Source organism: Neoarius graeffei, chromosome 14 (genome assembly GCF_027579695.1).
Source record: "Neoarius graeffei isolate fNeoGra1 chromosome 14, fNeoGra1.pri, whole genome shotgun sequence".
NCBI classification, from domain to species: Eukaryota; Metazoa; Chordata; class Actinopteri; order Siluriformes; family Ariidae; genus Neoarius; species Neoarius graeffei.
The window spans coordinates 14,682,240-14,708,786 of record NC_083582.1 but is presented as its reverse complement, the minus strand read 5'-3'; the positions used below and the strand labels follow the sequence as shown (position 1 = coordinate 14,708,786).

The 26,547-nt window shown below is 42.5% G+C and overlaps 1 protein-coding gene across 2 annotated transcripts in view; it reads right to left on the bottom strand.

Annotated features, from left to right (window-relative positions):
- tut1 (terminal uridylyl transferase 1, U6 snRNA-specific) overlaps window positions 1-25,700 on the bottom strand; it is a 31,933-nt gene extending 6,233 nt beyond the window's left edge. The window contains exons 1-9 of one of the 2 annotated variants that reach the window (XM_060939337.1): window positions 25,547-25,700; window positions 24,694-24,884; window positions 24,381-24,587; window positions 24,191-24,305; window positions 23,685-23,809; window positions 23,251-23,480; window positions 23,053-23,162; window positions 21,344-21,466; window positions 18,241-18,333 (exon numbers count right to left, since the gene is read on the bottom strand). In XM_060939337.1, coding sequence (XP_060795320.1) covers window positions 18,241-18,333; window positions 21,344-21,466; window positions 23,053-23,162; window positions 23,251-23,480; window positions 23,685-23,809; window positions 24,191-24,305; window positions 24,381-24,587; window positions 24,694-24,884; window positions 25,547-25,622 — 1,270 coding nt within the window. In that variant the 5' untranslated portion in view covers window positions 25,623-25,700. The remainder of the gene's footprint in view (window positions 1-18,240; window positions 18,334-21,343; window positions 21,467-23,052; window positions 23,163-23,250; window positions 23,481-23,684; window positions 23,810-24,190; window positions 24,306-24,380; window positions 24,588-24,693; window positions 24,885-25,546) is intronic. The other variant, XM_060939338.1, reaches the window with a different exon arrangement.
- Window positions 25,701-26,547: the final 847 nt, after the last annotated feature.

Below are 26,547 nucleotides of genomic sequence, written 5' to 3'. Positions count from 1 at the left end.
ATATATTAGATTCCTCCTGACTCTTTGACAATTTAAGTAAAAAGTACCTTTGTGCTTTTTTGTTTTGATGTGCTCCTGGATATTTCTAGCTCCTCTGTTTCCATAATTGATCATATCTGAGCACAGAATACACAGAACCTTTCCCGGCACGTCCACTTTTCGGATATGTTCCGTCAGGCACGTTGTCACAGTTTGTGTCCCTATCTGCACGGTAACGCTACTATCAAGCCATGCCCATCGGAAACAGTTCTTTATCCTGTTCGATTTATCGATTTCCCTGGCATAATCCTCATTTTTGCAGTCCAAAACTTTCGCCATACTGGCAAAGTAACTTTGAAAACTAACCAAAATAACTAGAACTTAAGAAGTGATCAAAACCGTGAACGTATAGCTTGTTTCTCCGTGAATTGTAGAAGTGAGATCAGGCTTTCATCTAAACCGGGGAACAGGGGCACTGCGCCCTCTTACCGAAATGCTGATTGAACCCCAAGTCACACTTAGGCCATGCACTTATATGCTACTGCACAACATGCAATCTCTCTCAAAACGATCTATTCTCCATGAAAACATCCCAGCAACACCACGTGACAATGTGTCTGATCATCAAATACGTTATAATTACTCCAAAAATATTCCAGTCATAGCAGATACACCGCCAGACTGTGCAAAAACAATCCGAATTGGTGTTTTCCAGACTGAGGCGCCATGTTGTTTACTTGTCGCGGCTGCTCTCGCAAGATTTGACATGGGTTACATACAAGGTCAGCTGACTTGTAGAGCGAGATTTCTCGAGACTGAATGACCTTTCACCCACCGGCGCGGGAGCTTTTGACAGAAGTAGTTCGTGAGTTGTTTTTGTTGACACTCGGGCATTTAAAGCTGTCATCCCGCGGCACGAAACGGAAGAAAGCCGAAGACTGTCCGGGACAGAAGATTACTTTTCTTTTTCAATGTTGACAGACAATTTGTTACAATTTCCCTCTCAGAGAGCCTCAGAATGTCCCACTGTAGCCTCAATTTTTCAAAGGCTTCGCACGGCGGAGGGGGGACGGACAACAGGCACCATCCCCCCCCGCTTCGCTCCCTCGCAATGGTGAGTGCCCTCATTCTAAATTTTTCTAGAAAAAACCCTGGAGATGAAACTAGCGCCAAAACGTTGCCGGAAATCGTCATGAGTTGTTGTTAGCATAAACATTGAAGAAAGCAATGACGATTTCCGTTATCACAGCTGCAACTAATTTTGCAATGAGCGTTGCCGAAAGATGCTGGCGGGCGGGCGGGCGGTCGGTCCTGCCTGCTTGTGCCACCACAAGCCTCGCCTCGCGCCGACCCCTACCCCCCGAAATTCTCAACGGATTTACACGTTTCACAAAAATCACATTTTCAGCGGGAAAAACTCGGAATTCCGCAGATCCGTGGAAAATTCTCATCCCTGTACTATGAAGCAGCTTTGAGAGTGGATGGCTTTCTTCTTTTATTTTCTAAAACGTGATTGGTTTTTTCACAGGTGACACTGAGACAGCCGATCAGTAATCACTAGGGTCACGTCACGTTCATAGACTGTATAAAATCAAAGATCAATGATTTCTCAGCAGCATTATTTGAACACGATCAGATGATGACAGGAAGGAGGTGGTTCTTCTGGGGAATGCACACACACACACCCATGGCCATACCTCAAACCCATGTTTCAGTTTTCTGAAAAGAATAAAGATTCGTTTCGTTTTAAATGTTTGCTTTGTCTGCCAAAAACAAACCACATCACGGCCTACAAAAACTCGCCATCTGACCTGCGTTAGCATATTGAGGTATATAAACGTTTTATTCCAGGAGAAAGCTTGCAACAAAGAAGTTGTCTGTGCTTTTAGAGCTAGCGATAACGTTGCAATAGCTATGCAGTCTGGTTAGTCATATGACCTTCTATGGATTTTCCTGCCAAGTCACCATCGCCTTGTCCATGGCTAACGTTAACACATAGCTAGTTAACTTGAACACTGTTAGTTAGCATTAACTAACATAGATTAAAGTGATTTATATTAGGTAGTGGTCTGAATGAATGACCTTGACGTCCGTCACGTCACAACAGGAAGTCTATCGGTCTCATCGCCATTTCCGCTATACTAAAACACAGAGCTAACTGCAACTCCGAGCCTCCATTTTGAGCTAATTTATCGCCATGCCATGTAGATGTGTTGCTGGCTGGTACAGCAACACGACAGAAAGTGGATTTACGTTGCATTCATGGCCCAAGAATGTTCAAACCGCAAAGATTTGGACATGTTTTGCGAGATGTTCACGGGCACATTGGGCACCTGTGAAGTGGTCTCTCCTCTGTTCTGCACATTTTACTGAGGACTCCTGCGAAACCTCTGATCTGTTGAGGACCGTTGGCTATAAGCCTGTATTGAAAGAGGGTGCAGTATCAACAATTAAAGAAAAAGAAAACTACAAAAAAAGTATTTATTTATCCAAGATGGCGCCGCAGACGGTTGCCTCGGTACTTCGCTCTATCGTACTTTCTACGTTTTTGTGTATTTGTTGTGTCTCTTTGCTTGTCACATACTCTAGAGAAGAACTCAAACACTGGATTAACCACCAGTAAAGTTCTTTCATCGGCTTTCATCAATCCGGAAAGTTTTTCAGAGTTACTTGTCGGGGGAGCAGAAGCTCTCTATGGATTACGCCGAGGACGCCGGAGACACCGGGGGAAGTGAGCCAGCGCACTCGTCAGACTGAGGCAGCGGGGGTTTCGCACTGCGCTCCCGTCTATTCACCTGGCTAACGTCCACACTCTGGCCAATAAGATGGACGAACTGCTGCTCCTCAACGCAATCAACACAGATTTTAACAGATCTGCTGCCTTGTGCTTCACCGAAACCTGGCTCGGTGAGCACATCCCAGACTCTTCTCTCCATCTGCCTGGATTTCACCTTCACCAAGCGGACCACGAAACAGAGCTCACGGGGAAAACGAGGGAAGGCGAAATCTGCTTTTATATTAACGAAGGTTGGTGTACTGATGTCACAGTTCTAAATAAATCATGCAGTCCTCATCTGGAGACATTATTCATAAACTGCAAACCGTTTTATGCTCCGCGAGAGTTTTCCTCGTTTATTCTGGTTGGAGTTTACATCCCCCCTCAGGCGTGTATTAATGAGGCGTTACAACACCTGGCTGACCAGATAAACAATGTGGAGAAAAACCGCTCGGACCCTTTGCTCATTGTTTTGGGGGACTTTAAACAGAGCAAACCTCAGCCACGAATTGCCAAAATATAAACAGCACATTAAGTGTCCCACCAGGGACTCTAAGGCTACATTTACATTAGACCGTATCTGTCTCGTTTTCTTCGCGGATGCACTGTCCGTTTACATTAAACCGCCTGGAAACGGGAATCCGCCAGCATCCACATATTCAATCCAGATCGTGTCAGCTCCGGTGCTGTGTAAACATTCAGAATACGCGGATACGCTGTGCTGAGCTCTAGCTGGTGTCTCATTGGACAACGTCACTGTGACATCCACCTTCCTGATTCGCTGGCGTTGGTCATGTGACGCGACTGCTGAAAAACGGCGCGGACTTCCGCCTTGTATCACCTTTCATTAAAGAGTATAAAAGTATGAAAATACTGCAAATACTGATGCAAATACTGCCCATTGTGTAGTTATGATTGTCTTTAGGCTTGCCATCCTTCCACTTGCAAGTGGTAAGTGACCTGCACTGGGATCACACACACAGCGGCTCAGTCCCGAATCACAGCTTGTTCACTTCACTCGCGTGCTCTGTGAGCTGCGCAAGGCTGGAGTGCGCACCCTCCAGAGGGCACTCGCTGTTCAGGGCGGAGGGATTTGGAGCGCAGGATGCCTGCGGAGCCGAGCGTATCCGTGTATTGGTGTTGCTGTGTGCACACAAATCGTGTATTGGTGTTGCTGTGTGCACACTAATCGTTTTAAAAACGTTAATCTGATGATCCGCCGATACGGTCTAATGTAAACATGGGCTAACACTCTGGACCACTGTTACACTGTTTTAAAGGACTTATACCACTCTGTCCCCCGTGCAGCCTTGGGACTATCTGATCACTGTATGGTTCATCTTATCCCATCCTACAAGCAGAAGCTGAAATCTGCTAAGCCTGTAGTTAAGACGGTGAGGAGCTGGTCTGATGAGGCCAAAGTGGAACTACAAGCCTGCTTTGACTGCACTGATTGGAGTGTTTTTGAGGCTGCAGCTTCAGACCTTCATGAACTGACTGATACTGTGACATCTTACATCAGTTTTTGTGAGGATGTGTGTGTGCCCACCAAGACCTTCCACACATACAACAACAAACCCTGGTTCACCGCAAAACTCGGACAGCTTCACCAGGCCAAGGAGGAGGCCTACAGAAGTGGGGACAGAGTCCTGTACAAACAGGCCAGAAACACAGTCAGTGTGTTTACATGCACATAGAGAGAATCGAATTTCTGCCGTTGCTCGACTGAAATCGAAGTTCAAAATGCCATGTATACACCTTAATTCGGCTGAAATTGAACCGAACTTGATTTCTCGGAATCGAGCTACACGACCTAGATTATGCGATTTCTGCCGAGCTACTTAGTGCATGTAAACCATATTGAGCTATGTATTCGAGCTACTTACTTCAGCACTGCCCCTTCCGGAAGTGACGAGTGACGAGACCACAAGGGAAACACAACAGCCTCGGTCGGCATGACAACGAATCATGACAACGGCATGAATCTTTTCTTTTTGTGGCATTGTTTGCACTGTTAAAATTTAGCTCACTTACTGTATCACCAAATACATCTGTACAGCTGTTGCATAGCTGTGAATTGTGTACATAAACAAGTCATTGTATTTGTGTGTGTGTGTGTGTGTGTGTGTGTGTGTGTGTGTGTGAGATCTATATCTCCAACATCTGAAGAATATCAATAAAAGCAAAACAATTGAACTTTTTGTGTGTTTATTAAGACATAAGTTAAATTGTAAGCAAATAAAAAATTTTTTTGTAAGCAAAAAATGGACTTTAGAAAAATATTATTGTGCAAAATAAGTTGTCTTACAAAACAGTGGTCTGCGCCGGACAGTTTGTAGCCATACAGTCTGTTAGAGCAAGCCTAACAGCTTGAACACAGAACTGCCAGTGTTGCCAGATTGGGGGTTTTAAGTGCATTTTAGCAGATTTGAACATGTTTTGGGCTGGAATACGTCAGCAGTATCTGGCAACACTATAGCTCTTCTTCATGACGACAACCGGAAGTGTACCAACACGATGGGGCGTGTAGCGCCACGTGTGGCTCGGGTGCACAATGCACCTTGCACAATAGCCCGATTTCACGTGTGCATGTAGGATTGGATTTCTCTGGCACCCCTGCTGGGACCCTTTGCTCGATTACCGACAGCAGCTCGATTTGGACGTGCATGTAAACGTACTGAATGACGAAAGAGGTGAAATCAGCCAAGAGGAGCTACGCTGAAAGGATCAAAAACAGCCTTTCAGCCAACGATCCAGCATCAGTGTGGACAGGCCTTAAGAATAATCACTAACTACAGGAGCCCATCCCCCTACACTGCAATGAACCATCAACTGGCTGACGAGTTGAATGTGTTCTACTCCAGATTTGACAAATTCACACCTCTCCCCCCCTCAGACATTAAAGACCCATTCACACCCCCTGCTATTCTGCCTCCTCTCGCCTCTGACCCCACACCAGCACTCAAGATCTGTGAAGAGGATGTTTGTCAGCTTTTTCGCAGACAGAAGATCAGGATGGCACCTGGCCCAGATGGTGTGTCACCCTCCTGTCTGAAGGTCTGTGCTGATCAGCTGGCTCCCATCTTCACCCAGATCTTCTGTAGAGATCTTGCAGTCACGTGACCGGAAAGTACACAACCGCCATCTTGTCGGTCAAAAACACCGCTGAATACTGCTGCACTCGTGTGCAGAACGGATCAATTTCAACCGACGGACTACATGGCTCATTTTTCTAATGAACAGATAACTAGATATATGTCTAAAATAAACGATCTACAGATTTGTGACCCTTATGGCTTACCGGACGGAGTTTTCATGACCAGATTTTGAACTGCCAGCGGAATACCCAGACGTGTATAATTACCATTAACTTTCCCTTGCTGTTCAGTGGTGAAGCACTGCGTGTTTATAAATCTCTGGACAGTTATCTCTACAGAAATTCAGGATTTGTCAGCGACTCAGATGTGGCATCTTGTAAACAAGAATCCTCATTGGATGGGTAAGTCACTTAAGTATTGAGTATAGCACTGACCAGCCGATTATAGAATAGAATAAGGTAATTCCAGCTGTAATTCCAAATCGTCCGTCTTGTTTACATGGATCTGGCGTTGGAGAGGTAGAGGCTTAGCAGTGGAGATTTGAGTAGCTGTTTTCTGAGCTTAGTCAACAGGCCGGCTCTGCAGACTCGCTTTTGCTTCCGCTCCCGGGGCCGCCTCCTTCGCTTTGCTTCCGATAACAATCCACGGAGACCCCGCTGGTCTCGCTATCTCGTCCGGAATGTTTTTTTCTTTTCTCGTCCGGAATGTTGTGCATGCGATGGAAATCGCTACAAACCGTCATTTTCTGCTGGAAACCAATGTCCAGTAAGTCCATACGGTTGTAGTGGATATTGAAGTCCAGTACAGACGAACAACACACAAAAATACACACAAAAAACATAAAAAACGTGCACAGGTAGGGAGAGCTTGTAGCCACAGCCGTTGTAGTATAATTGTATATAGTAGGGTTTTCCAGAAGAAAAGGTAGAAGTAAAAGCAGAAGTAGAACCAGAAGTAGAAGGCGGAATATGGCGTTTGACCGACAAGATGGCGTCTGTCACAATCTGGATCGGCTGTGACGTCACATGCAAGTGCTCCATAGATCCCTGGAGCTGTGTGAAGTCCCCTCATGCTTCAAACGCTCCACAATAATCCCGGTTCCCAAGAAAACCACCATCACAGGACTGAATGACAACAGGCCTGTAGCTCTCACATCTGTAGTCATGAAGTCCTTCGAGAGACTGGTGTTGTCCTTCAGGTGTGACATCACAGACCCCCCTGCTGGACCCCCTGCAGTTTGCCTACTGGGCAAACAGGTCAGCGGATGATGCAATCAATATGGGACTGCACTACATCCTGCAACACCTTGACTCTGCAGGGACGTACGCCAGGATTCTGTTCGTGGACTTCAGTTCGGCATTCAACACCATTGTTCCAGACATCCTCCACACCAAGCTCACCCAGCTCACTGTGCCCTCCTCCACCTGTCAGTGGATTACAAACTTCCTGACTGACAGGAAGCAGCAGGTGAGGATGGGGAGCATCATATCCAGCACTTGGACTGTCAGCACTGGCGCCCCCCAAGGGTGTGTGCTCTCACCACTGCTCTTCTCCCTTTATACCACCCAGGGTTTCTGCAGGCTTGAACAAGTTCAATTTAAGACTTTTTAAGACCTTTTTACAACTCCGATTCCAAAAAAGTTGGGACAAAGTACAAATTGTAAATAAAAATGGAATGCAATAATTTACAAATCTCAAAAACTGATATTGTATTCACAATAGAATATAGACAACATATCACATGTCGAAAGTGAGACATTTTGAAATTTCATGCCAAATATTGGCTCATTTGAAATTTCATGACAGCAACACATCTCAAAAAAGTTGGGACAGGGACAATAAGAGGCTGGAAAAGTTAAAAGGTACAAAAAAGGAACAGCTGGAGGACCAAATTGCAACTCATTAGGTCAATTGGCAATAGGTCATTAACATGACTGGGTATAAAAAGAACATCTTGGAGTGGCAGCGGCTCTCAGAAGTAAAGATGGGAAGAGGATCACCAATCTCCCTAATTCTGTGCCGACAAATAGTGGAGCAATATCAGAAAGGAGTTCGACAGTGTAAAATTGCAAAGAGTTTGAACATATCATCATCTACAGTGCATATCATCATCAAAAGATTCAGAGAATCTGTAAGAATCTCTGTGCGTAAGGGTCAAGGCCAGAAAACCATACTGGGTACCCGTGATCTTCGGGCCCTTAGACAGCACTGCATCACATACAGGCATGCTTCTGTATTGGAAATTACAAAATGGGCCCAGGAATATTTCCAGAGAACATTATCTGTGAACACAATTCACCGTGCCATCCGCCGTTGCCAGCTAAAACTCTATAGTTCAAAGAAGAAGCTGCATCTAAACATGATCCAGAAGCGCAGACGTCTTCTCTGGGCCAAGGCTCATTTAAAATGGACTGTGGCAAAGTGGAAAACTGTTCTGTGGTCAGACGAATCAAAATTTGAAGTTCTTTATGGAAATCAGGGACGCCGTGTCATTCGGACTAAAGAGGAGAAGGACGACCCAAGTTGTTATCAGCGCTCAGTTCAGAAGCCTGCATCTCTGATGGTACGGGATTGCATTAGTGCGTGTGGCATGGGCAGCTTACACATCTGGAAAGACACCATCAATGCTGAAACGTATATCCAGGTTCTAGAACAACATATGCTCCCATCCAGACGATGTCTCTTTCAGGGAAGACCTTGCATTTTCCAACATGACAATGCCAAACCACATACTGCATCAATTACAGCATCATGGCTGCGTAGAAGAAGGGTCCGGGTACTGAACTGGCCAGCCTGCAGTCCAGATCTTTCACCCATAGAAAACACTTGGCGCATCATAAAACGGAAGATATGACAAAAAAAAGACCTAAGACAGTTGAGCAACTAGAATCCTACATTAGACAATAATGGGTTAACATTCCTATCCCTAAACTTGAGCAACTTGTCTCCTCAGTCCCCAGACATTTAGAGACTGTTGTAAAGAGAAAAGGGGATGTCTCACAGTGGTAAACATGGCCTTGGCCCAACTTTGAGATGTGTTGCTGTCATGAAATTTAAAATCACCTAATTTTTCCCTTTAAATGATACATTTTCTCAGTTTAAACATTTGATATGTCATCTATGTTCTATTCTGAATAAAATATGGAATTTTGAAACTTCCACATCACTGCATTCCATTTTCATTTACAATTTGTCCCAACTTTTTTGGAATCGGGGTTGTAAGACCATAACAGGTTAAATTTAAGACTTATGCCACACAAAAAAAAAATAAAGAAAATTGGGAGAGCCTGAATTACTTTCAAAATAAAATTTATCATCATTCACCAATGAACTCATTACATCCATAGGGTGCGCTCTTGCATTAATGAGGAACTAAGTTGCAGTGGAGCCAAAGACATCCCGCAAATCACTTGAGGATGAGGCATTCGATTCCGTACGGTTTGTGTGTTGTAACGTTACAGTTTGCAGGGAGTTAGCTGATACACCGTCTCGAGATGTGCTTGGACCTGACAACGGTGAACAAAACTGAGTGATGGCATGCGATTGTTGCAGACTTTTATGGGCAGCCTGGTGCTTCTCCGCTTTCGCATGCGATTCCAGTGCCTTTACACCCAGGGTGCTGAGTTTGAGTGTTCTTTTGCACAATGTGCAGTACGCCTCAAACGGATTGTTTGGTACATGTTTTAACCAGTCTACAAAATCACTGCGTTCAAGCCAGCAGTCGTTAAACTTGCATTCGCTCATTTTGCTACAAACCGTGACAATCTCCCTCGCTTCTTTTAGGCTCTACTGTCCAAATGCACGCGTGCCATGCCCTGTGCGTCACCATGCCAACCGGGCTAGACGCCGGATTCCACTGTGTCTCATTTGTAGTTTGCAGCATAGCCTACTGATACTAAGTAGGCCTAGCCTATATGACTAATTAAGAATATCACCAACACATTTAACAAAAAAAAGCGAATGGGGTAAATGTCTTAAATCCTTACGTCCTTCACAAAATTACATTTAAGACCTACAATGCAAAATATGCTCGTATATTAGACTTTTTAAGGCCTTAAATTAGGATTATCAAATTTTAGACTTTTTAAGACTCCGCGGAAACCCTGACCAACAACTGCACCTCAAGAGACCCGTCTGTTAAACTCCTGAAATTTGCAGACGATACAACGGTCATCGGCCTCATCCGGGACGGTGACGAGTCTGCATACAGACGGGAGGTTGAACGGCTGGTCTGGTGGTGCGGTCAGAACAATCTGGAGCTGAACACGCTCAAAACTGTGGAGATGACAGTGGACTTTAGGAGGAGCCCCCCCACTCTGCTGCCCATCACCATCAACACTGTGACTGCCGTTGAAAGCTTCAGGTTTCTGGGTTCCACAATCTCTCAGGACTTGAAGTGGGAGACAGTCACTATCATCAAAAAGGCTCAGCAGAGATTGTACTTTCTGCGCCAGCTCAGGAAGCTCAACCAGCCTAAGGAGCTGCTGACACAATTCTACTCTGCCATCATTCAGTCTGTTCTTTGCTCTTCCATCACTGGTTGGTTTGGATCGGTCACCAAACAGGAGAAGAACAGACTGCAACGGACAATAAGGTCTGCAGAGAAAATTACTGGTGTCAACCTGCCCTCCATCCAAGACCTATACCTGTCCAGAGTCAGGAAATGGGCAGGTAACATCTCTGCGGACCCATCACACCCTGGTCACAATCTGTTTAATCTTCTCCCCTCAGGGAGGCGATATAGATCACTGTATGCAAAAACAACCAGACACAAGAACAGTTTCTTCCCTCAGGCTGTCTCTGTGATGAACAGCTAAAATCCAGATTCATATATCAGCAATATCACTTGCAAAATATCTGCACATTCATACTGTCATTCTGTGCTCACTGTTACTTATATTTTTTTTTTACTTATTTAAAATTTACTATTCATCTTCGCACTATGCACCATATTGCACCAAAAGGGAAATCCTTTCTGTGATGAACAGCTAAAATCCAGATTCATATATCAGTAATATTAACTTGTAAAATATCTGAACACTTATACCGTCATTCTGTGCACACTGTATACTTTATATTTATTTAACTATTCCATACTTGACTTACCTGGATTACTTTGCACTATGCACCTATTTTTGTTGTTTGCTTGTTTTGTGTATACACTTTTTTTAATCTGTTTTGTACTATGAGAGCTAAGTGAACCGGAGTCAAATTCCTCGTGTGTGTCCACACACCTGGCAATAAGTGTTTCTGATTCTGATTTTAAAGGAAAGGGAGTTCAGTTCAGTGAATGAACAGAGAACTGAAAGTCAGATTGTTTCAAAAACAATCAGCCACAAGGTCGGCCTTCAAGAAGCGAGAACACAGACGGGTAAGCACCGACTCTCATTTGGATATAAAACAATAAAAGCATGTTGTTTACCTGCATTTAGATTAAACACATGTAACTTGCATTGTGTTTAAGTTACCAGTATAAGATTATTTAATTTGCTCCAGATTGTGATTGTCTCAGTTCATCTGATTATTTAATTAGCCTTTTACGTTTTATCATTGAAAAATGCATGCATGTACATAAGTTGCATGTTGCATAAGTTCTAGCACCTATGCTGTTTTAATGAGAGTCAACCTGCAATCAATGAAGTCAAATCAGTCTTAGGCTACATCCACACGACAACAGCAACGAGATTTTTTTTTTTAAATATCGTGTCCACATGGGCAACGGATCAGTAAAATATCAGGTTCATATGGCAACACAACGCTTGCTGAAAACGATGCAATACACATGCCACACCTCTACGTGCGCTGTAAGACGGTCCCATCGGAGACACCAGAACAATAGAAGTAGACGCATGCGCATAAACCCCTTCTTCTGTAGCATCAGCCACAAAGTTTTGATTATTAGTCAGTAGCGTAAAATAGTATCTATTGTCTAAGACACTTATTTATATTTCATATTAAAACATCTATGTAAATTAATACATAGAAAGCCTGGCCAGGCGCCGAACGTTCTTCTGCCTTCACTTTAAGAGAAATTCAGGGCGAGCATGAGCCTAGGTTCTTCCCTGTCACTGTCACACGCGCACACCTCACTCCCTGCCCTATGGCTATAGTCCCTTTAAATCATGTGCTCGTTTTTTGAATGGAGACGCGGAAAGAGGAATGAACGGGGGTAGATAGAGAGAGAGAGAGAGAGAGAGAGAGAGAATGAACGGGGGTAGATGGAAGTCGGTACGCCAACATTCTGAGATCCTCCAGAATTCTTTAATGGTCCGGAATAAATTGAATGCTACACGTTGATGGATTACTTTGTTCTTCTACGCCCTTTTTGAGGAATGTATTGTCGGACTTAAACCAACATCTGAAGAGGTGAGATCGCTCCTTTTTTTCCTATTTTTGCTGGTGGGATTGTTTTTGTTTTTGGAAAGCGCACGGGCAGTGCGCGGTTTGGTACTGCTTCCGCAGTGTTTGGACTAAAGACTCTGCCCTAAGAGCTATTCTCTCACTTTGCACCATTACACAATAAATATTCACAGTGAAAATATTTTGTAAGCGCGTTTCATGAACCAAGTTATAGGATTTGTTGACAACTCGCATCAAGTTCGTTACACTTCTACCCGGCGTAAAGCACTGACAGTCATGTGGTTGTGACGTCATCGTAAACAAATCCGTTCTACTCATCCAGACGATTTCGCAACGACGCCGTTGCCAGATTTTTTCACTCTGGAACCCATTCTCAAAAGATTTCGTTTTGGGGCACCCAAAACGCCGGTGCCGTGTGGACGCCAGGCCGAAACGATAAACAATTTTATCAGATTCACCTGAATCCGTTGCCGTGTGGACAGGGCCTTAGTTGAGCAAGTCGGTAACGGTATTTCTTACTTTCACTAGGGCTGTGCGATGTCCCTTTAATTGGCATCGACGATGTTTACAGTGCAAACATCGTGATGGACGATCATATCGTGGGCGGGTGTGGGGGGGGGATTTTAATACCACATTATTAAATATATTATTATTATTATTATTATTATTATTATTAAAAGTATTAGATACTCATCCGAGGCTTTGGCACGTAAAGAAAAAAAAAGCGCTAGGTGATGTGGAATATTTGGCCTTGATAACGGATATGTGGTCCAGCTGCAACATGATGCCCTATATGTCAGCTACCGTACATTATGTGGACCGAGAGTGGGCAATGCAGTCCAAATGCCTGCAGACGAGTTTCATGCCAGAGACACATTCAGCGGACAATTTAGAAGACGCATTGCGCGAGACACTTGCCGAATGGAAAATAGAGAAAAAGATCGCCTGCATAACAACGGGGCAAATATTGTCACAGCCATCAGGCAATTGAAATGGCTGTGGTTAAGTTGTTTTGGGCACAATTTGAACCTGGCCATAACCAACTCGCTTGCGCAACAGAGGGCCAGTACAGACCAAGCGTTTGGAGTTTGCCGAGCAGTCAACACTGCGTTTGCGCACAGCTGGCTTCGGAGAAATGAGCTGCGCAAAGCGCAGGTGGAAATGAACTCACTCACTCCCCGAGCACTCACTGATCACGGCAAGATATTAATCTGCTCTAACAATGAAAGACTAGTATTCAAACTATGAGAAGAAACTACACTTAAGCTATTACTCATTGTTTATTTACACCATATCAATTGAAGATGCGTTTCGGCCTTTAGCGCGCACTTGAACGCGCTAATTTTTCCAATTTATTAGTGTTTGAATTATTGCACCAGCTTTTAAAATCATGATTTAATATTGTTTTTTGTTTTTTTTACTGTCTTTACATTTATCAGAATCACCTTCATTCTTCCATTTGGTTTGACATTATGGCTTAGAGTGGACCATTTTGAGTCTGAAAGTAGGCCTATTTACCAGATTAAAGTTATTTGACTTCTGCCGAAGTCTGCGCTTCACTGCCGTTTGATAAGGTGCAATATTTCCCGACTGAAGTCGTTAATAGTGGCTATTTGTTTGAACAACATGACAAATTTTACATTAAAAGTATAGTGTAGGCTAAAAAATGAAGTCAAAATTTATTATTAGTAGCATACTGTATTTGTGTAACCACATGTTATGTTCACTAGCACGTCCCTGCACCATAGCCTACGTGAACAAGCGGTAATAGGATATTACTTTATAATGATTTATATATTTATATATAATTATATGTTATATTTATATATTAAACAAAACTAACTAACTAAACTAACAAAAAACTAACTTTTTAGGTTAAATAGGCCCAGATGATACTGTATATGCATGTTTATGACAGGAGGGGGCGTGGTATCACGATGGTGGCTCTCCATCGTGATGGATGACCACCATCGTCGATGGACGATGGCATCGTCTATCGGCACAGCCCTAACTTTCACCATAAATTTTTATTTATATGACTTTGGTCTATAGCTGTAAAAGGCTTCAGCCTTAAAATCAGTTCCTGCTGTGACGTCACGCACTCAGGGCTGGCTAGCTCAGCGGGGCAACTCGAATGCCAACTTCGCAGTCGATTTTAACTCTCAAAAATATTTTTTTAATTCCCATTTATGCAGCATACAAGAGTCAAGGATGGAGTTACTATCCACTCAGAAATTTATTTAAAAAATAAAGGCTCTGCGTATCTCCTTTAACGTTAAACCACCACGATGGCACATATTTCTGTCTTTGGTAATGGCGTTCGGTTTTGTAAGCTCTGTGGCAATAATACAACGATGTGTTGACAGAAAATGTACTTTTAATACTTAAGTATTTTTAAAAGCAAGTACTTCAGTACTTTAACTTAAGTAAAAATTTGATTGTACAACTTTCCCTTGTATCGGAGTAACATTTGACCAGTGGGATCTGTACTTTGATTTAAGTAATGAAGTTGGGTCCTTTGTCCACCTCTGGTGGACTGATGCTTTGAAACACAAAGTTGTCATGGGGGCGGAGTAGGTGATCAGGACAGCTGTCAACCTGACCCAGCTGTCCTCACTATGCCTTAGCCTGCAGACCAAGAAGCAGCAGTGCCACCAACAGCAAAGAAGAGGAAGTCACTAGCAAGCTTTTTTCAAGCAGAGCACAGCAACCAGCACCATACTGACACACAGGGAGGCAGCTAAAAATTAACTTTCAAGTTACTTGCCGTCAGTTAGGGTAGAGTATGATACAGATCCTCCGAAACAGTGGAAGGAACATGAAATGGTCTATCTAGCACTTAGCCACCTGGCAAAGAAGTGTCTGTTGGTACCTAGCTAAGAAGTTCCCCTTCTGAGCGAGTTTTCAGTTGCAATGGTAACACTGTAACCCGTTACAGGGCATCCCTGGAGTTATCCCATTTCCTTGTGCAGAACCTGTAATAAATATACAAGGCTACATAGGAGGAAATACTTTGTCTACCACAGTATTGTCAGAGCAAGAAGGCATGTTATTTTTGCTCCATTTCCTCTTTTAATATTATTTGCAATATACTCATTTGTATTTCGTATGGGTTATTTATTTTCCATACATTCTATATTTTCACATGTTGACATTGTGCAGCTGTATATTTTCAAACAGGTCAGGCCTGTTCTGTTTACATTTTTGTTTGCACAGATCTATAGGAGCAGAGGTACACCCATTTGTATGTAACATAGGCTATTTCTTTTAGAGATTTCTTTTTGTTACATGTTAATATATACTGTGCAGCTGCATATTTTCAAACAGGGAAGGCCTGTTCTTGTTTACATTTTTGTTATTTGCACAGCTGTGCTTTGCTGAGCAGGAAAGGAAAACCTGGACAGTTTTGAATTTGATAAGTCTTTAAATAGAAGTGCTTGTGACATTATACATGTGGCAGAGTTAAAACTGAACATTAAGCCCATTTCGCATAAAACACAGACATGTATCGTATATCACCATTCCGCCTAAAAATACCGGGATATGATTTTTGGTCCATATCGCCCAGCCCTAAAGCACACAACTGTATAAGATGTCTATATGCTGTAGCATTACAAATTTTCCTTCAATGTAACTAAGAGGCCCAAACCTGTTCCAGCACGACGATGCTCCTGTCAGTGTTGTAGTCGAGTCACCAAACCTCGAGTCCAAGTCCAGTCTCGGGTCCCCAGTGTTCAAGTCAGAGTCAAGTCATTAAAGAAAATTTTGAGTCGAGTCTGACACAAGCCCCGCTATCAGCAGGGCAAATAACATGAGAGTGTGTTAACACTAGCTAATTCATCGGTCAGCAAGCAAGCCTCACTATCAACAGAGCAATGAACATAGCGTGTCACTTCTCTGGGTGTCGTTTTACCAAATGACGATTGAAGTTTGAGGTTGTCCCCTCAATAGTTCTTCGACATATGGACATAGCAGTGCATTTTTTCCCACTGAATGAGAAGTCTGTATAAGCAAAGTGGGCAATCCTGGGGTATTTTCGCACCATTAACGTTAGTTTGTTCCTCGACATAACATATGAACAGGTGAATGTGTGTTCTTGTGCACAAAATTAGTATAAAAATGAATGTACAGTAGATATTTATATCTTATGACAAATTATTATGGCATGTTGCAAAAAATAAAGAAAAAAATCAGAGTCCGAATGCAGTTAATACACGAGTCCCAGTCATCAGCGCTCAAATCCAAGTCATGAGTCCTTAAAATTAGGGCACGAGTCGAACTTGAGTCCTGGACTCGAGTACTACAAGCCTGGCTCCTGTACACAAAGCGAGCTCCATGAAGACATGGTGTGGGAAGTTTGGAGTGGAAAAATTCAAGTGTCATGCACAGAGCCCTGACCGAACTCAACCCAACTGAACACCTTTTGGAATGAACTGGAGTCTCATCAACATTCCAACATCAGTGTCTGATCTCACTAATGCTCTTGCAGCTGAATGAACACAAATTCCCACAGCCATGCCCCAAAAATCTAGTGGACAGCCTTCACAGAATAATGGAGCTTATTATAACAGAAAAAGAGGAATACATCCTGAATGAGATGTTCAACAAGAACATGCAGATGTGATGGTCAGACATACTTTTGCCAAAATACAGTGCATCTCTCACCAACTCCTGAACTAATTCCGACCAATCCCGGCCACTCCAAAGAAACGCTCACCTATCCCACCCATTCCCAAACTAATTCTGACCAATTCTGCCTGCTGCCAAAGGAATTCTGACCAAGCTCACCAAATCCTCAACTAATTCTGAGCAATTCCACCTGTTTACAAAGAAATTCTGTCCAATTCCTCCCACCCCTGAAGGAATTGTTCGCATGAGTGTTTACACAAGAAAATTCACGAACATCCCATAAATTCTACCCCAAAGTTTTTTTAAAGATATTTTTGGGGCTTTTTTTCACCTTTTTATTGGATAGGACAGTAGAGACAGGAAATGAGCGGGAGAGAGAGATGGGGAGGGATCGGGAAATGACCTCGGGTCGGAATCGAACCCGGGTCCCCAGATTTATGGTATGGCGCCTTATCCACGACGCCCCCACCCCAAAGTTTTTTGACCAATCTTGCCCACTTCCAAAGGAATTCTGACCAATCCCACACCTTTCCAAATTAATTATCATCTATCCCACCCACTCCTGAAGAAATTCTTTCCCATTCTTTACGCTTCCACAGATATTATGACTGATCCGGCCTGGCTCCAAAAGAATTCTGACCAACCCCACCCAATCCAAAGAGTTAGTTTGATCTCAGCCACTTGCACAGAACTTTGACCAATCCTGCCAACTCCAGTAATTATTTTTGTTTGTACCTTTCCCTGTTATTTTCTAGTAGAACCGACTAGATTCATTAATCAAAATATAAACAAATTGGCCATTTGCGTCACAACAACCCTGGTAAATGCTTGATCCTGGTTAAAGCTGTACAAATGAAAATGGTAAGCACGCATTAGCAACCCACAGCATGCTGTGTACTCCAATACTGATGAATATGGCATTTCTTTAACTAGTGAGCTTCATAACTGTAATAGTCGGTCTAAAAGTCCTGAAATTTTGTTGGCTCCTGTAGCAACCCAGTCACACTGCCTAACACTAGACCTAGGACTCGTTGTTATAGAGATGTTTCAGATTAAATTCTAGGACTTAACTACTAATCATTCGATTCCAAAAACTACACAAGTCAGAAGTCAAAAAGCAGTCGGTTTCAGCTACAAATGTTAGATCTGCATGGGTACAAGCGCTGATCGTTGAGGTTTTATTGTTGGATTTAAATGTCAGGTTTGTAATTTATTTATAAAAATTGATTTATTGCAGTTGAAAAGCACTCAAATGTTGTTTTCCAGTATCTAAACACCAAAAAGCAAAACTCAAGTAATAAACACCTTATGCAAAACCCTGTTTATGCTGGGTCACCTACTTCTGTGTTATGCTGGTTTACCTGTAACATACAAATGTACATTTTAGTTAATACTTACACAGGTCATCTGTGTTTTTACTAGGAGGTACGCTGATTGGCTGGCTCGGGAAAGTGCAGTCCCATCCGTCAATAACACACACCTCCTCCTCACCTACACACATACACAAAGTCAGAAAAATTAACATTCCTCCCCCCCGAAATTTTTCCCTTGGACATTTTCCATGACAAATGTTGCTCATTAAATGTCGCTGTAGAGTGACTCACATCTGCCTACAGTAATGGATGGTTAAGTTTTAATTAACTCAAGTTCCCTGGAAAAAGATCATGCCAAGGAACCAAGTAGAATACAACCAACATATGGAAAAAAAAATATGCACATGGAATAACATCAAGTTAGTTCTGTAACATGCTTTTAAAAATAAATAAATACATACAAAACAAAACAGGACTAAACAAATAATGGGCCTCATTTATCAAGCTGGCTTTATCCATGAATCATTTGTGCACGTTTACACAAGAACTCCAGCATCCATGAAGATCCCTTAAATTCAGAAAAAAAGGAGGGGAAAAAAAATTCATATCCTGTTCATGATTGTGTGCAAATTTACACACAAGTCTAACTAATGTACATAAACCTCAAACTGATTGACTTCAAATCATATTTGATGTTTTAACTCATGACTTGTATTGGTTTTTCAAAATAAACATATTTCAATTATGATTCTTGATGTTTAGAGACTGAAGACACCAAGTGATGAAATGTTTCAGGTGTTATTTTGTCCCATTCTTCGTGCAAACGGGTCTGAAGGTGTGCAACAGTACAGAGTCATCGTTGTCATGTTTTTCCATTTCAAAATTCTCCACACATTCTCTATTGTGGACAGGGGGGACACACCCTCTTCTTCCACAGCCACACCTTTGTAATGTGTCCAGAATGTGGTTTTGCATTGTCTTGTTGAAATCTCCCTGGAAAAGATGTCGTCTGAAAGGCACCATATACTGCTCCAAAATCTCAGTGTACTTTTCTGCATTAACGCTGCCATCACAGAAGTGGAAGTTACCTTTGCCAAGGGCACTGACACAACCCCATACCATGACACACCCTGGCTTTTGAACTTGTTCCTGGTAACAGTCTGGATGGTCCTTTTCATCTTTGGTCCGGAGCACACGGCCTCCATTGCTTACAAAAAAGACCTGGAATACTGATTCGTCTGATCGCACTACACATTTCCACTGTGTGATGGTCCATCCCAGATGCCTCCGAGCCCAGGGAAGTTGACAACACTTCTGGACCCAGTTAATATAAGGCTTCCTTTTCACACAGTTAAGTTTTAACTGGCATTTGTGGATGCAACTCCGTATTGTAGCTTGACAAAAGGTTTGCCAAAGTAATCCCCAAGCCCATGTGGTTCTATCAGCTATAAATGAATGATGATTCTTGATGCAGTACCGTCTGAGGGATCGGTGATCATGGGTGTTCAGCTTAGGCTTGTGCTCTTGCCCTTTACGCACCGAAATTCCTCCAGATTTCTTGACTTGTTTAATGATATTATGCACCGTAGAGGGTGAAATATCCAAATCCCTTATCTTTAAGGAACATTGTTTTTAAACATCTCAATAATTTTCTCACACATTTGTGGACAAACTGGAGATCCTCAGCCCATCTTTGCTCTTCAAAGACTAGGCCTTTTCTGGATACTGATTTTGTACCAAATCATGATTACAATCACCTATTGACATCACCGGTTTCAAATCACATCCTTATTTAATTGTTTAATCTGTTGTCAAAGTTAAACTTTTATTTGTACTAACTAGTGTGTTTAATTTCAGGGAAATTAAAAACCCTTCAGCAGCTGTGGAACAAATTAAATAAGGGATCTAAATGTTCACCTTCTGTGTTGAACTTCGGTCCACCAACATCATACCTTTGCATTTTCTTTTCCACCCATTCCCGACCTTTTTAAGCAACTATACATCTGACGAGCAAGTATTCTAATTATTCAGGCCAGCCCGTGTCTCAACTCTGTAGCTTTAATGACCAAATCATCAATGCTCTCAGCATTAGAGAACTATATCGATAAATAAAGAGCACCAGTCAAAAATAAGGACTGCAGTGACCATGGCTTAATCGCCATGACCTTCCAACATTTTTGGGTTTTCCAGGATGAGTGGGAACCATGTCTCATTTAAAAATCCTAAACTGTTATTCTTGTTGCAGAACTTCGTGTCTTCCGTTGTGCTTAAGGACAACTCATATAGGGCTGTATTCTGAGTTGGCAGCAAGAGTCCAAAAGCTGTCAATATTTACAAAAGGAAAAGTTACATGTATTCAGAGTTGTGTTACGAATGATTTTCTGGGCTCCATAACCATAACAATCTCCTGTGTGTAGTTCACACTGCCGAGGCTGCTGAGATGCCTTTAAACACCAACCCTTAGTTTCAGACCCCCCCCCCAAAAAAAAAAAAACAGGATAGAAAATAAGGACTAATGCAGAGGGAAGGGGAGGGGAAAAAAGGAGAAAAAAAAAGTTTTCCCCCCCCTAATACAATGCAACATAATGATCTATAAAGGAGATTGCAAGCACTGAAATAAATCTAATACTACTCTCACAAATTGGCAATATATTACTGTATGATTAGTCCTTGTTGTAATTATTACATTAATCACTGGTTTAATTGAACAAAATGACTTCCACACTCATTCAGCAGCCTATAATACAGCACTTGATCCAGCACATACTGTTATTTGTTTGTTTTTTAAATACCAGGCACAAGATACTAAATCAAGGTCATGAACTCATAATTTGATTCACTATTTTGAGTTATCTAATTAAAAAAGAAAACATCAGTGCTTTTGTTAATTTCATACACTGTCCACTTACAGCTCACTTTATGGAAACGTAGTTCATAATTTCATCCATCCTGGATATCCGACATCAGAATCATGTGCAAGTAAGACGCGCCACCGTTTTACTCAAATTCCGCCCCACGTGCACAAGTCCAGCATAACTCTTGAATAGCACTTAATTCTGTAGGATCTTCTGAGGTAGGTCATGCATGCAGAGGAATTTGACTCGGAACATGACCCGTAGTCGACCTGAATGCTGGGTACTTTCAGTGAGGGACTTTTGTGGTAAAACAATAACCCCAGGTGTACATACATGCCATGTTCTTGAGCTGCTCCACAGAAGGCAGTACAGGTGGACTGATGGTCTGCAGGTAGAACAGGACCAGCAGCGTCAGTGCATAGTTATTCAACAGCGGCCCACCGCCAGACGGATTCCCTGTGTGAAAGGAAATTCAAAGAATTAGCAACGCACAACGAGCTGACGAAAAACATTTTATATGTTCCATCAAACCGATGGGCTGGTTTTTAAATTAGTTAACATGAAATTCATCCAGCTACCTCAATTAAACATGCAGATTTAAAACTTTTGGCACCCCATTGGAATTTATGTCATTAGTATTCATTAAATGTTAACATTTCTAACCTTTATTCATCTTGCTTTAAAAGTTACGTTAGATCTATTAATCATTTTAAAGGTAGGCTGCCTTTCAGATTTTTCAAGGATTTTCCCTGACACCCAATTATTTTTGTTTAGCAGACTGAAAGCTACTGAATTCAAAATCACAAACTTCCAATTTTATGAGTTTTTATATATATATATATATATATATATATATATATATATATATATATATAAAAAAACAGAATAAACAACGAATTTAGGGCCACATGGCCCTAAATTCACCACTATTTTTTCCTGCTTCACCATGACCCAATTCAAGCTACTACGTCATGCATCATGTGGTGGGCTTTCCCTGTTCACACAAGGCATTGTGGGATACAAATTTGAAACAGGAGAGAAAAATAAAGGACTTGAATGTGCAAATGAAACATGAAAGACCGATTACAGGAACGGAAAGCGAGAAGAAAAGATGTTATGCTGCGAAAGAAAGGAAACGCAGGACCAAGCTAATAAATACCGGCGGTCAACGAGCACCTTGGTGTGATCAGCTGTTCATTTAGCGACCGAATGATAACTACCTTCTACAGGTTTACCTTTGACGTCAGTGCACGGTCAAAGGTAAACCTGTAGATGGTAGTAATGGAAGACTGTGGATGCCAGCTGCTGTAAAACCCAAAAGAAGAAGGTGGCAAATCTGTGCATGTACACACAAACTTCCTCTGTCTGCTTGACTGCGCAAAGTGAGCGATTTCATGTACATTATTTGCTAGGGAATCCCTTCAAATTAAATAACTTCCCAGCTTGGCTTTTTTTGGGAGATATTACAGAAATAAACATATCACAATGACCAAATTTCAGGTGGAACAAAATTTCACCGATTATATGAAATCGAAAGACCGTCTCGCTTTAATATATATGATTCTTTTGTTACATTTCTATTATCCTGTTTTGTCTTTTAAAATGCACAAAACTTGTATTTCTCTGTACCTGATCCTAAAATGAAGCATTTAATATTCTACAAAAAGAAAAAAAAGAAGTGTTATCATTATTAATATTATAAAACGTCATGTTTATTTAAAAAAAGAGTGTTCACCTACACCACCAAAAGCCTGATTCTTACGAAGAACACTGATGTATTGTCTTTTTTTTGAGATGTGAATTATGGGCTCGTGGCTCAGGACTGAAAACTAAAGCTGTGCTGTCATCTTCTGGTCAAAGTGGACAAAAATAAATCAGAGTAAGGAAAAAACAATTTTTTATTTATGATGCATGTGACATCCACAGTAACTAGAGACATCCTGATCGTCAGCCTGATCCGAGTGATGAGACCCATCAGGTCCTTTACACTAAAGAAGCAAAATAGAAGTTAAGGTGAAAGTGTGTGTGTTCTGATCCAGTACCTGCAATTTGTTTCTGTTTTGCCCAAAATCGTACAGAATAAACAAGAGGACGAACTCTGGAGTCCAGCCCCGAGCACAGCTGCAGAAATCTTGTGTTCCTGACCGCCAACCTATCATCAGCAAAACTGTGTTAGCAATAATTCCTCTTTAAACATATAAGTATATGAGTAAAATAAATAATAATGATAATTGCTGTACCTGTTATTGATTGTGATGTCTCCCTGCAGATTGAGCTGCCGATGGCTGAACTTGACCACAGGGAGGCGCGCGCTGCTCACTGTTTGGACCTTATGCACCCCAGGCGTGCACTTCCTCAATATGGCCGCCACCAGTTCCAGCAGCTCTGCCGGAGAGGCCGTCGCCAGGTTGATGTCGGACAGGATGGACTCATCTGATTGGCTGTCCTCTGACTGGTTCTCGCCTGCCTGCTGGTCACAGAGAAGAAAATGGGAGTGGTTTATACACAGAGAAAAGTCTCTTGTTTAACACATCAGTCTTCAGATTTTATCAGCAACGTTAGTGCATTCCATCGTGCCCAAATATCTTCTCTGTGCATGTGTGTAAACTCTGATCACGAGCACCTTAGAAACCGTCAAAATTTCTCATAGGATGTAGGAGATGCGACTACAGACCTGCACAGACTTCCTGGTGCGGTTCTGGAAGGCTTTGGTGTTCTCCAGGTCCAAGACAAGATCGAGGTCGCACAAATGGATCCCGAATGTGTTCACTGAGGAGCCGAAAGGTATGATCTGACAATCTGAATGAAAAAGAAATTAAATCCATGCTGAACAGATGCGTTAGCTAGACACGAATTTCAATCAAGTGTCAGATGGAGCATCTTAAAATGGTGGAAATTTACATAAGCTAGTTTATATAACTGCAGGCAAGAATTTGTGCGTAAGTGAAGCAGCAGTAACGTTAACAGCATTGTTCACACGCTTATGTACATGCGGAAGATTTAAAAAAGTGACACTTGTGAGACGCCATGTCAGAGCAAAACATCCCTGTCCATCTGGTTTCCACAACAAAATGTTTAGCAATTTGACATGCAGTGATTTTAAAACACACTGACGCCAGTCCTAGCTTTAATGTTTATTTCCAAACATTTATAAGAAAGACGTCAGGTTTTAATTCTGACCTGGTAGGAACTCAATGAAGACCTCCTGCAGGAGCTGGACGAGGAGCTGCCTTGCTTTACTGTCATTCTCACCCAGCTGGAAGATCTCCACCACCTTCTGCATCTGCTCGTTTACCTGAGAGGGGGGAAATGGAGCTCTATGATCAAGGGTAAGGGTGGGTGGGTGTGTGTACTGGGGGTAAGAACTTACTGAAGACAAGAGACAGAGCTCATGGTTGAGCTTCTCTAGGCTAATGTGAGGTTTCGTCTGGTCATGTTTCCCCGTGCTGGCCAACTTGAACTCTTTCCTCTCTCTGGGTTTCACACGGAGCTTCAGTCCATTCAGATGGTGCTGCAGCTGAGTCAACGCTGCCTCTGTGCTTGCCGTCTCAGCAAATTCCACTATGGCATACAGACTCTGCAAAGGAACACACACACACAGCCAGTATTAATGACTTCAAAGCCTGCATCATTACAAAAGAGGTTCTTCAGGGTCCTGTTTCATTTAAGTTCTGCACACAAACCCGCTCTTTGTCCATGATGACCTCAGCCACAGATCCGAACTGCTGAAAATATTCCACCAACTCACTCGTGGATGTGTCAGGCTTGAAGCCGCTGACGTAGACACTGTTCTCCTCCTGAGCTTTCCTCTTTGCACGCAGCCTGCACAGGTGCTGGTGCTTCTTCCCCTTCATATGGGCTTCTAAACTTGGCTCTGACCACACAAAAGAGACCAAAAAGATAATAATTCAGGGAGATAGACAGAAACATAGACAGGTCGATCGGTCAGTCAGACAAGTCAGACAGGTCGGTCAGTCAGTCAGAGAGACAGGTCAGACAAGCAAGCAGATAGACGGGTCGGTCAGAGAGACAGGTCAGAAAGAGAGAGACACACACACACACAGGCTGAATAAATAAACAGACAAGCAGCCAGAAACAGTCATGTTAGAGAGGCAGACAGACAGTTCACTGCAGGAATAAAGGCATTAACTACAGCTACAAAAAAGTAAAACTAAAGATTTAAAAAAAAACCGCTCACGAGTCACCGTTCACACAAAAGAGCCGATTCAAAGAACCGACACCTTTGTGAACAGTTTAGCTGCAACAGAAACTTTATCAACTTTGTCCAGGCGAATAAACTAATTAAAAACAAGCTGCTATATTTGTTGTCAGGTTACAACTACTTATCTGAACACTAAGGGGGGGAAAAGTATAAAACTGAGGTTTCTCCACGTTGTTAGCACTCATGCTAGCTGCAGCCATTACTGACAACAACGCACTGAAAACGTACCCAAGAACATTAGCAGAGGAAAGCTAACGTGGTTAGCACTCGCGCGACATTAAACTAACTGTCAGTCTCTGAGAGGAAAAACATACCATTAGGAATTTTAACATCGCATAATTTACAGTAGAACCCTTTCGGTACTGTTTGAATGTCTGGATCGGTCTCCATCGTGCTTCACGGACAGAAAACTCAAATCTCCCTCCAGCTCGGTTTCCTTCCTCCTCCACCGCGATCTTCTTCTTCTGCTAACAAATCATCTTCTTCGACGTGTTGGCGGTTGACTTTACGGTGCACTACCGCCACCAACTGGGCTGACGTGCGGAGAAACCGCCCGAAAACCAGAATCAAGCTCAAGTCCACAAGGAATTTGCTTTGATGTTTGGTGCTTGAACAGTTAAAATAGCTAGAAGAATTTAACAAAGACAAAAAAGTAGCTACATACATAGAATAAGAAACAGAAGAATCTCAGCTCGTTATCTCTAGCCGCTTTATCCTGTTCTACAGGGTCGCAGGCAAGCTGGAGCCTATCCCAGCTGACTACGGGCGAAAGGCAGGGTACACCCTGGACAAGTCGCCAGGTCATCACAGGCCTGACACATAGGCCCTGTCCACACGGCAACGGATTCAGGTGAATCTGATAAAATTGTTTATCGTTTCGGCCTGGCGTTTTGGGTGCCCCAAAACGAAATCTTTTGAGAACGAGTCCCAGAGTGGAAAAATCTGGCAACGGCGCTGTTGCGAAGTCGTCTGGATGAGTAGAACGGATTTGTTTATGATGACGTCACAACCACATGACTGTCAGTGCTTCACGCCGGGTAGAAGTGTAACGAACTCGATGCGAGTTGTCAACAAATCCTATAACTTGGTTCATGAAACGCGCTTACAAAATGTTTTCACTGTGAATATTTATTGTCTAATGGTGCAAAGTGAGAGAGAGAGAGAGAGAGAGAGAGAGAGAGAGAGAGAATAGCCCTTAGGGCAGAGTCTTTAGTCCAAACACTGCAGAAGCAGTACCAAAAAACAATCCCGCCAGCAAAAATAGGAGGAAAAAAAAGGAGCAAGCTCACCTCTTCAGATGTTGGTTTAAGTCCGA